The sequence below is a fragment of the Scomber japonicus genome, chromosome 9 (assembly GCF_027409825.1).
Source record: "Scomber japonicus isolate fScoJap1 chromosome 9, fScoJap1.pri, whole genome shotgun sequence".
NCBI lineage: Eukaryota > Metazoa > Chordata > Actinopteri > Scombriformes > Scombridae > Scomber > Scomber japonicus.
In genome coordinates this window covers 29,118,645-29,134,506 of record NC_070586.1, presented here as the reverse complement: position 1 = coordinate 29,134,506, position 15,862 = coordinate 29,118,645, and the positions used below count along the sequence as shown (strand labels likewise).

The window sequence follows — 15,862 nt, the reverse complement described above, 5'->3', positions numbered from 1 at the left end:
CCTATCGGCCATACCCAAATCTACGCCCCATTTTCCTTTAAAAGACTATCTTAGTCCATAACATTGGTCATACATCTTCCTCTAAACTCTCTCCCGAAAATGCAACGTGGGTGAAAAGGTGAGTTTATGCGCATTAACCCTACACAATGGTGCCCGAGATGACACGTGTAAAGGCCATTCAAGCAAAGAGTTAGCCTATGACCAACGCTGACTCGACGTCAGTGTCTCTCCAGCACTGACTGAGCATAGCGGAGCTGGTCGGAGCCAGCAGCAACGTCACTCCCTGACGGCGGCATCAGAGCAGCACGGACGGTCATACGAGCAGCAGTGAGTCGCTCCGGAACTCGGCGGAGAAGGAGGAAAACAGCGTTTGGATAGCGGCTCCCGTGCTGTGCTTTGTTTGGGCTTGACTTCCTACTTCTCCTACTCAGGTAAACCTTTCAGTGTTTCATACTTTATAAGGAAGTGCTTTTATTCATTCCCATGTGTGTTTTCGGTTTAGTTTTTAAGTCAACTAGCTAGAAGCAACAGCACGGGTGCCAAAGGTTGCGCGTACAATGACTAGCAAGCTCCCCGCACTGTAGCTGTTGTACTGTAGCCATAAACTGTGTGTTGCTATGGCATTGCCAGGCAACATCCCACCTGCTGCCGCTGCGACTGCATGCGTTTCTCTCAAAACAGCTATGACTACAAGAAACAAAGCACCTTTTTCACATGTTAATTCACCTATTTATTTGGTATGAATTTAGCGCTAAGTTGTGCTGTTTTTCTTTTCCTGGGCATGTTTCCACTTGAATGTGACGAATAATGACTTAGATTTAGCTACATTTAATTCAAGGTAATATTAGCCTCTGCACTTTGCAGCGTTTCTCTTGCTCCACTCTGCTGTGCCTGTTGGCTACTCTCAGCAGCTTTGGCACACACTGTAAAGGTCGTTGTATGATTTTATTTATTTATTTATTTTTTAGTATTTTTCCAGTCAGGGGTCTGTGGCTCTAGGTGACAACACTATCCATTTGCACTAAAACACAGAACATACTTGTCATTTCTCTTGTAATGCTGTCTGTCTGTTTATTTTCTTAGTTTCATACCCAGGACCACAAGGCTCGAGTTCTGTTCAAGATGATGATTACCAGTATGACATCCCTCAGAAGGACATCACTGGCTGTGGACAGAGAGACCAGATGTTTGCAGTGAAGGTGCCTATATTGCATACTGTATTTTCTCTGTTCTGTGGCTCAGACAGATGCTGTGGTTAGGCATCAGTGCATGCCAGCACCAGGCCCATGATACAAAGAAATTCCATTATCCCTCATCTCCTGTCTGCTGCGACAGGGAGGAGGAAATCACCATAGCATGCTGTCGTGAGTCCAGGAAGGAGGGAGAATTATGAGTCAGAATGGAAGAGAAAAGAAAACTGTCACTCTTCAAATCCGCCTATAAAGCTTGGTAGAAAACTCACATGCTTATTTTAAGAGCAAGACCAGATCTCCTTTCCGCTGTTCAGTTGGCATCTATAATTGTACAACTATGTAGGAACCTGGCTTCCTTTTGCTTTCCATAAATTATTACTGGAACCTTTTTACTTTTTCTTGAACTGTTATGTCTATCTAAATTCCAGGGATTAGAGTTAACGCTTTGAGTGAGAGCAGAGTGCATGAGGGCGCATCCAAGGCAAGCTCTGTTCATTGTATTTTAGTTTACACACCTTCTTATCTCAGCTGTCAAGAGGGAGGATTCTTTTCTACAGTAACTTACCCAGAGTAATAGAGATAGTGGTGGGAAAGGAGGGGTGGGAGGAGTGAGGAGAACAGAGAATGACTGTGAGGGAGTGAGCGTGCTTAACCCAGCCACTGAGTGACTCTTGTATCCAAGGACGAAGGTAGCAACGCATCCAAACGCCACTCTTCGCCCACGGACTGCTGTGAAGAAATGAGGCGGACATATAGGCACTCAGTGCTGTTATAGACTCAACAACCTGCCGGCCCTTCATAGCATGGCCCCTGGAGTTTGACTCGCCTGTCTAGAGTGTCAGGGCTGATGACTGAGCAGATCATGACCACAGCCAGAGCGAACGACACAAAACGACTCTTTTAGCTTGAATGGGAGCTGCTTTTTGTTTTTTTTTCTTTCTCCAAACCAAAGCAAAACAAAAGAGTGTTTCTACAGATTTCACCGTTGTCACTGCACTTAAACTGGCCTACGTTTTTTTGTTTTTTTGTTTTTTGTTTTTGGCAGAGAAGCAGACGGGAGAGGAGGTAGTAACAGGTGCTGCGTGCCAAGGTGGATTTGAGGGTGTGGAGGAGAGCTGAAGATCATGGGTAAATCAAACAGCAAGCTCAAGCCAGAGGTGGTGGAGGAATTGACAAGGAAAACCTACTGTGAGTGCCTTTAGGTCCTTTTCTTTTTGCTCGTCTGTAGAAATCTTGCAGAAACTTTTGTCAGACTGCCTGTATGCAAATTTAGGAAAAACATGGTTGAAGGTAAAAGCTATTATTATGTGCAGTATACAGTATGTGACAAGAATACGTCACATTAATTACAAATCATATTTTCCACTCACTGTGTTCCATACAGGCTGTACAACAGTCTGTCTGCTGGCACTATATCTATATATCTATATCTATATCTATATCTTTGTATCTATATATATATATACATGTATTCCACACCAGTTTCTCATTATTGACAAAAGAGCTATGACTAAATGTCAGCTGGGATTGAGATCCCTGTATTGATTTTTAATTTACATTTAAATGTTGTATAGCAAATTGTGATTGGTTAAGGTCTAGCAAAAGTTGCAATCAGCATCTTTAAATCATGCTGAAAGGGTTTATAGATATAGAGATGAGCTGAGCTTTTATCAGCTATCAAGCTTCAGGTTTTATAGACAGATATGCAATTCATGGACCCTCTGTGTATGTAAACGTGTTTATATGTATACAAAGAAAGATATCAAATAAAATACACATTAGTCTTTAAATGCCACAATTGTAGGTAGTACTCTTGCATAGAGACTGACAGAAATAATGGAATTATGGGAGGAAATGACCCAAAGTCAAAAGCTATAAAGTCTGTCGACAGCATTGCAAGTGCACGCATTCATGTTGTTCCTGTTGGCTTATCAGGACATCACAGATTGACAGCATTCAGTCTTCTCACCTTGCCGGAGCCAACTTATCAATTAATGATCTCTTGCTGAACAAAAAACATAATTTTGTGTCCCCCCGCAGTTTTCAATCAAATTTGAGCACATGGATGATTAACCAGAGCGACGTGTGCTTGAAAGACACTATATTCATCATTTAAGTGTTATTTCTGGAGCACGGCATTATTATTATTATTGTAGCAGTACAGTGTGCAGGTGTGGGTGGGAGTTGACATCCATTGGCTGCTTAATGACAGTGTTATTTGTGTGGTGGGTCTTTCCACAGCAGAACCAAGGAAGGCTGTTGTGGCAGGAAATTGCTGTGGAGGAAGATTGGGCTCCGTGCTGGGCTGGGCTGCTCGCTGCTGTCCTTTACTCATTCTCTCTCTCTCTCTCTCTCTCTCTCTCTCTCTTTCTCTCTCTCTGTCTCTCTCTTTCTCTCTCTCTCTTTCTTTCTCTCTCTCTGTCATTCTCGCTCACTCTTTCTCTCTCTCTCTCTCTCTCTCTGTCTCTCTCTCTCTTTCTTTCTCTCTCTCTGTCTTTCTCGCTCGCTCTTTCTCTCTCTCTCTCTCTCCCTCTTACCCTATCACCCTGTCTCTCTTGCTTTATCCCCTAATTGCCCTCTTTGAGCAGGGAATGGAATAGTATAATTAGGATCTTATCTGGTTAGCATCACTGAGAGGGGCACCAAGCTTTCTCTCTCAGTGTGATCATTCTCCCTCGTTCTGTTATTTTTTTTGACTGAGACACTATCATTTCTGCTCTCCTTCATCTTGTTGCCTCTCTCTCTCTCTGGTGCCCTCCCATGAGGAGCTTTGTCTGCCATTTTAGTCGATGCTTTCTTTTAGTTCTTGACAGATTGGGGACTTAGTAAATTTCTCTGCCTATGTGTCTTTTGTTTCAGTGGTAAAAGAAGTAGTGTTTTTTTTCCTTGCAGATAAAGCCCTCTGTGTTGACAACTAACAAGGCCCAGCCAGAAATAATGCTTTAGTTTAACAGAATATCTTTAGATGTCTCTCCCCTGCTTTTGTAGCAGGTTTGACAAGGCAGAGACATCTTTATAAGCAAATCATTATGTGACCTTCTACACCCAGTAAAACACTTTCCTGGCCAAAGACAGCATCAATCTGTGCAAAGCTACTCTGTGTTTTTCTTTCTTGAAGTGAAAACAGTGGAAAAGGCTGGCCTCATTCACATTTAAAAAGATCTCCAAGTCAACCCAGATAGGGTTTTCCAAATTTGTCTGCAGGTGTAGGCCTGGCCTGCGTAGCAGCCTGATGATTTTATAAGTTGTCAGAGCCATGAGGAGACTCGCAGTAATGTTGTTCAAGCTGGATGATGTGTTCTAGCAAACTCCTGAAGGGCCCACCGGGTGAATGGGCCCTGCACTCTCCTGCATGGACTTATTGCATTATTGCCCATTGTCTCTTGACTGAGTTATGTCATCATTTTTTTTATTAAATCGTAGCCATGGTAAGTTGCCTCAATTTTTGACTTCCATTGACTTTTGAGGCCAATTTAATTGTAGTGTGGCTTGGCCGGCAGTCGTGCGATTGACCCTGACATTTAGTGCTAGCCAATGGGTCACATGATGGGTTTCCCGGTGAAACGCTGAGCAGTACAAAGGCTACCGGACCTGGCCTCCTTGTTGATACTCTCTGTATGATTCTCTCCTGCAACGAGGGGGAGTTGAATAATAGTAAAGTGAATGTTTACCTTTGCGGTATGACTATGAGCTGTTCAACAGTTAAACATTACAGTAGAAGAAATTATCAATTAACTAACTAGCTGTTTATGCTGTTTGCTCCAGCTCCGACAGAGTTGGTAGTAGACGGCATCTTTCCTCAGCACCAGGAAGGAATTCTCTCATTAAAGACTCACCTGGTTAAACTAATGCTATTGATTTCCAGTCCTTGTTTTCATTAGTAATCCCAGTGGCCAAGAGGCCGAAAATTACTTTTGGATACTTGAGAGAAAGTAAAGAGACAAGGCAGAGCCATGAGGGATTGGTTGATTAGATAGTGGCAGATAATGGTGCTTGTGTGGGCATGATAACACATCCTCTTTTCTGAACTCTTCTCTTTCTTAAATTGGTGGCTGACCTTCATTTCCTCGCTCGTCCTCTCGCGGTTCCCTCAGGTTTACTCCCACTTGTCCTCTACCCACTGGCCTGGATAAATTATTATTCATCACCCCCTTTGACAATATACTAGAATCGATGATTTCTGCACTCAACTAAACACGGCTATTTTCTCTTAATTGCATGTTTACACTGTTGAACATTTTTGGTCAAGTGAGAAGATAAGAGTTAGAAAGGATTGGGCCAGGATGATTAATGATGCTACTTTTTGGCTCCTCTGTGTGTATGTGTCCAACAGTAAGCTACTTTTTTTCTAGGGCAAACCAAACTTTTTCCTCTAAGCTAATGTCACTTTTTTTTGTATTTCTCTTGCAGTTACAGAGAAAGAGGTGCAGCAGTGGTAAGTGTGTGCATTCATTTTTAATGAGAATTTTTCCATTCTTGATGTGAGGCTAGTCAAAGACAAGCAAGTTGTGTCTTTACTGGCAAAGCTCGAAAGAATCACAGGGCCTTATCTTGACCCACTTGCAAAACCCACTTTGATGTGTTTTGCCCAGGATTTGGTTTCGGAAATCCATGGATGGTGTATTTACCGTTGGTTTGATGGTTAATTTGAAGCCATCTTCCCCACACTACCCTGAAGACAGACGAGCTCTGAAAATAGAATGACTTTGAAGCCTTGCTGAGACTGAATGACTTTCAAACCTGATAACACTGATACAAACATTTCCATGATGCATTCCTCTGCAACCTTTTTGCTCTGTTTGCAAAAGGGATGTCTGATAACAGAAGAATGGCGGGGGGTAGAAGGTTGTTTCAAGTCCAGACACTTAATGAGTACACAGCCACAGAGCCTCCGCAAGGTTGCCGATTAGTAATCCTTCCTGTCGTATTCCGCACCTATTAGTCAGCATGACCCATCGTCTCGCAGAGGTCTATCTTTTGTCAGATCCCAGCCTGTACTTAGAGAGCTGTAACATGTACTTACACATATCAAAATGAAACATATTCATGATGCAGGTATGCCTTGGGCCAGGATAAGTCACATAACATAGTGAGAGTGATCATCATTGTTAAGGTGTGAATTTCGAATATTTCTTTTTTTTCTGAAGGCACTGTTTGACAGCCACGAGCACACAGATAAGAAAGAATGCATCTTCATTACAGAGATGACTCAAGTATGAGCGTAGTCATTGCTTTTGTTCGCTGCATGGTGCTGCCAGCCTATTGTTTCTTTTGGAAATGAAAAACAAAGAGAAGTATACATCGGACCACTGTAATAAAGTGATCACTCTTCCATGTTCATGTGCACTTCAGTTCTCCTGCTTCGGTTTTGCATTTCACAACCTTAATTCCGCATGCATGAAAAGAGCTTTGCCTCGGGAGCTAGTCGCTGCTCGCGTCTCCAGTTAGGGGGTTTACAGTTGGGTGGGGGGGGGTCGTTGAGAGGCAGGGGTTTGTAGGAGCCAGGGCACATTCACAGCCACGCAGTAACAGCAGCGGATATCATTGGGCATTGGCAGGTCCAAAGCCTCCGAGCTGGCCTGAGTGCAGTGGGGCGTAATCCCCACCCTACCCTACCACCCTCCCCTCCCCTCCATCGCTCCGGCTGTGCAGCCAGCTAGCTCACCATCACTCTCACTGTCTTTCACAGGAAAGTTTGCATGAGTCCTCACTTGAAGATCAGTGGCAATCAACACGACTGAGTGTGAAGGATGAGAGGGAATTTTACCAGGGGAAATGCCAGATGGCGTGTAATTAGAGCACAGGCACAGACACAGAAGAATTAGCAGGGTTAGATAAATGCCTGTGTTGTGCATTAAATTTGTTCCCCTTTTCTAATTCTCCTCCAAGGGAACATCATTAGTATGCTCGAGGCTCACCTGAAATCAATAACAAAATGCCATAGCGCAGTGATGTTCGTGCCAGCTAGGCAGGAGCAAGAGAAACATCCTTAGCAAGCCACCATGGTAGATGCCAAAAAGAAGGAGCCAGTGCCAGTAATAAATACTTTATCTTCATGCTGGTTCCCAAGCGTGGTCTTATGCACAATGTCACGTCTGCTCTGTCCCTGCAAGTACAGTGCGTGGTTGCATTGTTACAGTACTGTGTGTGTGTGTGTGTGTGTGTGTGTCTTAGCACCAGTGTCATCAAGTCAGATTTCTTGTACATGACGTGTTCTTGGCTAATGAAGGTGATTCTGATTATGGCTCTGATGATTTGCTGACACTGGGCAAACCTGACACTGGTACACTGCCTTTGCACAGTACCAGTGTACTGTATATGTGTTTTCTGCTGATGTAACTCCACTGATACTATATTAAATGCAATAGTCATCCTTAGTTGCCTACGTAGTAAAGCAACTAACCTAATCGACTGGCTAGAGGAAAAATAACATTTCAGTGACGTAATTTTGTAAGTCAAAACATAAAGTGCACATTGACTTTGACTTAAGACTTTGACTAAAGCCAAACTAAATCTAGACTTTATTAATATTTGAGAGTTTTTAAAAAATCCAATAACAATATAGCAGCTGATATTTGTTTTTTGAAATTAAAGAAAGAAATGTTTTTGACAAAGCTCCCATGAATTGCAACAAATGACACAAATCAATGATAATCTCTGCTGAACTATAATGAACATTTGGTGAAGTACAGAGTGCTTTACAGTGTGCAAGCATGTATTGTGAACATGACGCAGTTAGTTGATGGTTGAAATAACCTGTCAAAATGAATGCAGAGACCAACGGCTCAATCAGTTTCAAAAGCAGTAAGTCCAAGGACTCTCATGTGCTCTTGAAGTGTAAAAGAATGGAGAACTAGGTCAAGGGAAAAGCTATATTGCAAGCTTTTATTCAGTCAGACACAATGGTTTCTGATTAATAATGGTTCATTTCTATATTGTAATATCTGCACTGTAAACATAGACTTTGATAGCAATATATCTGTGATTAGTAGATATTGTATGTGAGTATTGTAGTATTAATTTCATTCTGGTATTTCTGTGATCAACAAAAACATATTTTATTATGAAATTATTGAATAAGACCAAAGGGTTGGCAGATAAAAGTATTGGGGATGACAGGATTTTTCCCATTGGATGACAGCAGCCTTTCATATGCTTCGTCTGAAACCTGTGGCACCAAAAGAAAGGTCTTTGTACCAGGAATCCCAGTGCAAACACACTGTATAGATAGATGCAACATTGATGTGTGCAATTTTATACTGTTGGGTATATACAGTACAAACTCGAAGCTATACAGTATGTTTCAGTACAATTGAACCTTTTTACATTGGTTGCTGGATATACTATTTCTATAGTTGCACATTAAAAATGACTTCAGGTGAAATGGGTCGGCTTTGGATTATAATGCGCATTGTGCTTTCTGCACTTTGAATACCGATTCTGCTTTATAGCAAGCTAGGCTTTCACTCCCCTGCATATCCAGATGATTCAAATGTGAGAATTACATGCTTCTGCTCTCTGCTCGCTCCTCTCTTCTTGCTGAACTTTTCCCAGCTGTTCCTCAAACAGCCTCTGTCTCTTTTGACTGTATGGAGCTGGCTTCATTATCTCCAAGGCAGATTAAAAGTAAAGACTTTAAGAGGAGCTAGGAGCCTGAATGTGCCTGTCCTGGCCTTCATTCTTCATCAGAATACTCTCTCTGGCCTTAATTACAGCCCAGCCTTATTTTGAACAGCCTTAACTGAATCACAGACGAACGTGCAGTGCTCCCTTGTGTGAACTTGCGTCATTTTTGCTGTTGATCAAGAGCAAAAGCTTTCTGCTATGCTTTTTATAACTACAGTGTTATTATTTCCCTGCTATTTCCTCCTTCTTCCACTTTTCATGTAACATTTATTTTTGTAAAGGCTAGCACTCTCTTGTTTGCTCTCTGACCTATTACAGTTTAGTTCGACTCTGAGGCTGCTGTGTTCCTTTATGGAGACATACAAGGAAACTGTCTACCTTTGAGTGACTGCACTTGAAATTGCTTATGAAATGCTTCTATATTTAGGCTAATAGAGATGTTAAGTCGCTCTCCAGATATGCCATTTCCAGGGGCGAGAGGAAACTCTCAGACTTATCTATCAGCTACGCATATTATCAAAAGAGGACTACAGTGTAATTTGATTATAGTTAACCACTCTGGGCTTGCTATTGGATTAGGTTGATCATCTTATCTGTGAATGAGACAAATAGCTTTGCACTCTACCTTTTTGATCTAGCTCAGTGTTTCAAAGTGAATCAGTAATGCCTGCTGTAGAAGTGGAGAGGGGACTCCTTATCATTGCTCCCCAGTCTTTACATTATGTCTATTTGTTAACTTTTTTAATTATTCTTCATATTTGTGCTTTTTTTCCCCTGTCAGGTACAAAGGCTTCATTAAGGATTGTCCAAGTGGGCAGCTTGATGCTGTGGGCTTTCAGAAGATATATAAGCAGTTCTTTCCTTTTGGAGATCCCACGAAGTTTGCCTCTTTTGTCTTCAATGTATTCGATGAAAATAAGGTTTGTAATAAAATGAATATACTCTGTTGTCCTATTCCAAGGCACAAAAACAATCTACCTTTGTTACTTAAAAATAATAGTTTGAGAGTGGATGGCTTTCTGGTGCCAGATAAGGGAAAGTTATATTAAAAAGGATCATGTTCATAAAGCTTTTGAAGCTAGAGCCTCCTCTGAAGTTCTGCTTCAGTCTTATTCAGTTCAAGCCAGTGTGAGAAAAACAGTTCCTTCTTTCAGCCAGTGGTTTGCACATAATAAAAGAGCAACTTGTTCTGGAAATCATATTAATTTTGTTGCTGTTATTCCAGAGCCCTTTTTATTTATTTTTTTAATCTGTGTGTATAATCAAGATATGATATGTAATAAGCATATATTATATACATTTGTGTTCTTTGTGTCCTCTACAAATTATTTCATGCATAATGTGTGTAATTATCTTTCTACATTAGTTGCAAATTTTGGAGGACTTTGAAATCATTCTCTGCCTGAAAATTGTCAGTCGGTATTTCCACAGCACAGATTATTCTGCCCTCAAAAATGCATACTTTGAAAACAAAAATTGAATCCTAACTTAATTTTAACTCTCAATTTCATGCCAGAAATCAGCTTTAAGAGTGGTTTCCTTCTCCTTTTTTTTTTCTTCCAAAAGCTGCACATTTATTTTTTTTAGAATGAACCCTCTTCTTGTATCTGCTATATGAGCACATCCTCTAAACATCTGAGAATATGAACATAAAGTGAGTTTTAACAAGGCCAAACTGTACATGCGGGACATGTCAGGACTAATTCACTTCATCGCTGTTGGACAAGATAATTCAAATAGTGTTTTGGAAGGCAAAGTGTAGATGAGCAGCTCCCGGGATGCTTATGAGCCCCTGGAGGTTTATTGACTTTGGTTGAGAGGCTTTGTGTCAAGAAGATCAGACAACCCCTCTGTCTGATGTTTATCTGTGGCCTTCATTAGCGTTAGGCACCCCATAGTTAGAGAATGCATTGATCTTAACAGTTTTTATGACTTATGTAATCAGCAATGCATGACTTCAGCTTTGTCTGGCTGTTCAGATGTCTGCTGGAGATAATGTTAGCTAACCTTTAGGCCATGAAGAGTGAAGAAGAGCGCTTGACTTTTCATCTGATAGAAGAGCTGTGACGGGACTCATAGCACTCACATTTAGGGAAGCGTTGTAGCAGAATGCCAGACAACCTGATGAGGGTATGAACTAACCAGAGGCTGATCCCTGCACCAGCAGGAACCTCATTTATATGCATTGCTTTTTGTCCACAAGCTGTTGTTTTCACTTGTCTTATGAATGTCATGTCTTGCATGCAGAGCCACAGTTTCATGTGAGTAAGTCTCATGCAGTTAGCTCGAGGCTGGAGGTCATAACTTGATGAGTTGGTCTGAATTAGCAGCATTGGAGCCACTTTGTGCTTTCACTTTCTATTTGATTATTATCCATGTTAGCAGATGTTTTAATCCACTGCACAATGCGTGGCTGCACAGTACAGTGCTCAAGGCCACAACTTTGGGAGGGTAATTGGAATTTTTTGAGCTGCTTTGGTGAGAGTCTGCATTCTAACAAATCTGAGAAGAAATAAATGAAATCAAAAAATATTTTCTGCCTTGTCACTCAGAATTATCTGCCAAACCCATTCTTGATGACGAGTCATTGGAAAAATGATTTATAGAAAATAGAGTGGTCGTATGTTTGTGTACTTTTAAACTATGAGCCGGTAGCATCCATCTTCCTAATGACCAGAGGTGACATATTTCTGCCTCAGGAGAGAGCCAGGTGCAGGGCAAAAATAGCAGCCGACTCAGAGCAAACGTCTGGCCCCTTTTTTCAGAAGAATGAAGCAAGGACATCTTGAAAGAACAGCAAGGAGTTCATGAAAGTACCACTCCACCAAGTGCAAAGTACGATGCTCATCTAGTCTCTGGGCCATTCTCTCTCTCTCCCTCTCTCTCTTTCTCTCCTTTTTGCCACTCTGCAGGATGGACGCATCGAGTTCTCGGAGTTCATCCAGGCCTTGTCAGTGACTTCTCGGGGGACTCTGGATGAGAAGCTGAGATGTGAGAACCCCACCCCTATTTTTGACATTCAAAGGACAGGATTTAGGCTTGACTGCTACTTGTTGCATATGAAAGAGGACTGGCTGGCTCCTAGAGAACAGCAAATAAAAGATTTGTAAGATACAGGAGACTCCTGTGTGCTGGGGGGTCATTACCCAACATGTTGCCAGCTTTTTTGAATACACTAGAAAAACTTTAAATTGTAGCTTTATCCATAGCTGTAAACTTTTGATAAAGTTACAAAGTTTAAATCTAGAATTACTATTTTCACTGTTTGAATTGGGAGGTCAACATTAAGAGCAGTGCCTTCCTCTGATCAGTTTTAATCAGTTCCAAAGAAATGAAACACTGCTTTGTAATCCATGTAAATATACAATTCAACATAGTCATTAGTTTTACCTTGTGGGGTCAGTAACCTTCTGATCTGAGGAAGAGCTGCAGTAAAACCCATATATTTTAACGTCTCTCTCTGTGCAGGGGCTTTTAAATTATACGACCTTGATAATGATGGATACATCACCCGCGATGAGATGCTGAACATTGTCGACGCCATATATCAAATGGTGGTAAGTTTTACCAAACATTAGACTCTTGAAGCTGAGTTGTTTGAATGGTACAACGTGTAACGATTTGATATTTTAGGGGAACACTGTGGAGCTGCCAGAAGAAGAAAACACTCCAGAGAAGCGAGTGGACCGTATTTTTGCCATGATGGACAAGGTTAGTATTTTTATATCTTAATAATACATTACGACAGTTATAATACAGCATTTGATGTTACTTTCTACAGTTTCTTGATTCACTTTTTCAGACTTGCATATAAGCTGAAATGATTTTGCCAATGAACTGAATCTGTCTTTGTTGCCACCCTTGAGGCTTTGACATGGACACTGTTAAGTTTAGAGCTGTTAGCTGTAGCCACCGCAGCGTCACTAACACTGCCCGCAGTCTATAAACATCATATATAGTCTCCTCCACCACTAGCCCTTGGTGCTAATGCCCCACTCCCTCAGCTGCAGGAATCTACTCTGCTTTACTGAAAGATGAGATGCAGCCTGCATGGGCGTGTTTGTCGGCCCACTGCTGCCAAGATCAGCCCACTGAACTAGCTGTGCAGCACAGCAGCACTTAGTGATTTGTATTGGTGGAGAGTGGCCACCATCCAAGTGCACTGAACCAAGAACAGTCCCAACAGCATTGAACAGGAGTAAAATGATTCTGCTGGAAGAGCCTCTTTTGCCCCCTGCTGGTGCCTCTGTGTGAAAGCATTAATGGGCTTCAGCTTCACTCTGTCCCACATTCTTCTTCCAGAATGCAGATGGGAAGCTGACTCTGCAGGAGTTTCAGGAGGGCTCAAAGGCAGACCCCTCTATTGTTCAAGCATTGTCACTCTATGATGGACTTGTATAGGAATGTAAGGTGAGTGAGGTATTAAAGAGCATGTACTTGCATATTGCTACACTTGCGTGATTTTCAATCCCAGGTTCAACTCAAAGATAATATTGTACAATCCTCATTTCATCTGAGCAAAGAATAAAAGAAAGGAAAGTTTTTTTTCAGCCTGTGGGCTGAAACCAAAGTAAAGAAACCACTTCCTGCTCTCAGTTTGTTCTTATGAATTATTCAAATGGCCCACTTGTTTGCTGGCAATCAAATAGTCTTGCAGTGCTGAGTGAAGAGTGAGACAGCCCTCTCCTCTCAGTGCCTACTGTAATGCACCAACCGCTGCCAATTGTTGCTGACATCCTGCTCAGCGTTTTGTCAACTGTGAAGTGTACTTGTGAATACATATTTTGATCACGCAGCAGCACTGTTTAGTGATTATCTCGCATGCTCTGAAAACACCCAGGTATCATGACGCCACTAACTGTCATCCATTCAATGGTGATCATTCTCAAAACTTCTCAGATGGATCCAAGTAAGCATCTTCCTGCGCGTAACACGCCAAATCCAGCACCATCACACCTGTAACGGGAGGAGGCCACACGGTCTCCCGTCTAACTTGCTCACCCAGAAGTGGACTGCCAACTTTTGTCGCACGACATTTGTGTCAGTAGCTGTTCGTCTACATTTCCACTAAGGATCGTGAACAAATCTATATCCTCTGATGTGATGGAGTATTCAAACATGTCGGCAAAACCCTCAGTCATTTATCTGTGCTTCTACAGCTATGTGGCACCGCGTACACCCTTGAGTGTTTGTGGACTGTGTAGCATTTCTGCAAGCGCAGTGTCGTGGTTTCCCCATGGACAGATAGAGGAACTGAATTCTCCTCAGTGTTAAGTGTGTGTGTGTGTGTTCTTCACATACTGTAAACCAAGGGATGCACGTGAACTGCTCAGAGGAACTGTGCTGCTGCTTCATCACCACATGGAGAGACTAAACCCGGACAAATCTGGAAAAATATGTTATAACGAGAACACTACAGTAACTTAAAATTACAAAGCAGTATAGTGTATATTGTATAATGTAAATATAAATGTAATTTATTTTCTGCTTTGCTGCGTTTTATGGGAATTTCCTCATAAAAATGGAATGAATTTTTATTTTTATCAAAGTTGTTGAAATGTATTACACTGTATTTTTCATTATTATTGTGAGATTGCTTTTTTTTCTCACATTTGGAGGTTTCCTTTCCTCAGAGAACAGGGTTTTTATTTAAAGAAGAGTGTTGAAGGAACGGGGACTTTTCTATGGATTATTTTACTATGTTTGCAGTCTGTGCATCCTATTGTGTTTTCACTTCCTCGTTAGCACAAGCGTCTAGTGTCTGCAGTGTTGCTCTGCCACATCCTGAATGACATGACCAAGCAACACAGCCAATTCTCCCAGCTTACATCTGAATTGAGGCTCATTATTTCTTTTGAGAGCATCGTCCTCCACCCTCAGCACACACAAAGCCCTGGTCATTGAGAGGCACAAACAGACATCAATTCTGGTTGTAAAGCTTTTGCGAGCTCTGTGGTTGCAATTGTCCACTCTGTATTTGTCCTTTGTGAGGCCAGAGCATGTGATTATACCTTTTAATCATTCTTGATTATTTTAGTTAGAGCATTAAGATGTTTTATCTGCTTCACTGATTTTAGGCCTTATGCAAATGATAATTTACAAAATGATAAATGTCATTAACCTGTTGATTAACAGTATAAGAGCACAGAATAAAACGCATTTAAGTGACTAACTTTTCTATTTCTTGTATTCTTTACCTTTGTATTTGAAATGAATACCAAATTTATGTTTGTTTGTTTGTGCTTATTTACTAGTTTTTGGATAATTTTAATGAGCTGTTTTTAATGCATAAGTGGAATGAAAATATAAAACCTCCCCAGTGATGATCAGTTCTCAAAAAAATAATCCAAGACTGCATACATCTTATTACATTATATTTAAAATATACCGTAGTATCAATCCAGTATTTCACTGAGATACTCCACTATGGAGAAACCATGCTAATTTGAGCTTTTGTGGCTTTTATGCTTTAAAAAAGACTCTTACTTGCCAACTTGACCTGTGCTGTAAAGCTTGCACTATATGGATGTGTAATGTACAATGAACTGCATAAAAATGTGTGTGATGTCAAGGTGTTGATGGGTGAATTAATGAGGCTTGGTGGATTTTGTGTGGAAGTGGCTGAGTGTGTTTGTTCTCAGGGCCTGCTCAGACCTGCTCTCTGTTTTCTTCTCATCAAGGACAGACTCAAGCAGAGGAGGTCAGAAAGGCCAGAGCTTTGCCCGGAGACTGTTATGTGTTATGTGTGTCTTTGATTGATTTATTCTTATAAATGTTTTCAAATGTAGAAACTAAGTGCAGTAAAAGATAAGTGGTTCTTGTCAGAAATATGTTGGGTTACTACAACCTTTGGAAGAAGAATTATTTACATTCCTAGGATCACGACTACCTTCCTCTGTGAGGTCTGATCTCTTTGGACTAGATTTGTCATAGCTCGACACCAAGTGCATATGAATATTGTCAAATGATAAACTACACACAGTATTTCTATTCAGATCAGCAACAAAGTAAAAGGAGACTTTTCTGTGAGGCATGTAAAGCTC

At 41.2% G+C, this 15,862-nt stretch overlaps 1 protein-coding gene across 1 annotated transcript; it reads left to right on the top strand.

Annotated features, from left to right (window-relative positions):
* The first annotated feature begins 1,167 nt into the window (after nucleotides 1-1,167).
* LOC128365269 (neuronal calcium sensor 1) lies at nucleotides 1,168-14,985 on the top strand. Its single transcript, XM_053325943.1, has 9 exons — nucleotides 1,168-1,199; nucleotides 2,239-2,381; nucleotides 5,604-5,628; nucleotides 9,601-9,739; nucleotides 11,732-11,810; nucleotides 12,288-12,376; nucleotides 12,453-12,530; nucleotides 13,122-13,229; nucleotides 13,719-14,985. The coding sequence occupies exons 2-8, from the start codon at nucleotides 2,318-2,320 to the stop codon at nucleotides 13,218-13,220; spliced, it is 573 nt and encodes a 190-aa protein (XP_053181918.1). The 5' UTR covers nucleotides 1,168-1,199; nucleotides 2,239-2,317; the 3' UTR covers nucleotides 13,221-13,229; nucleotides 13,719-14,985.
* The last annotated feature ends 877 nt before the right edge of the window (nucleotides 14,986-15,862 follow it).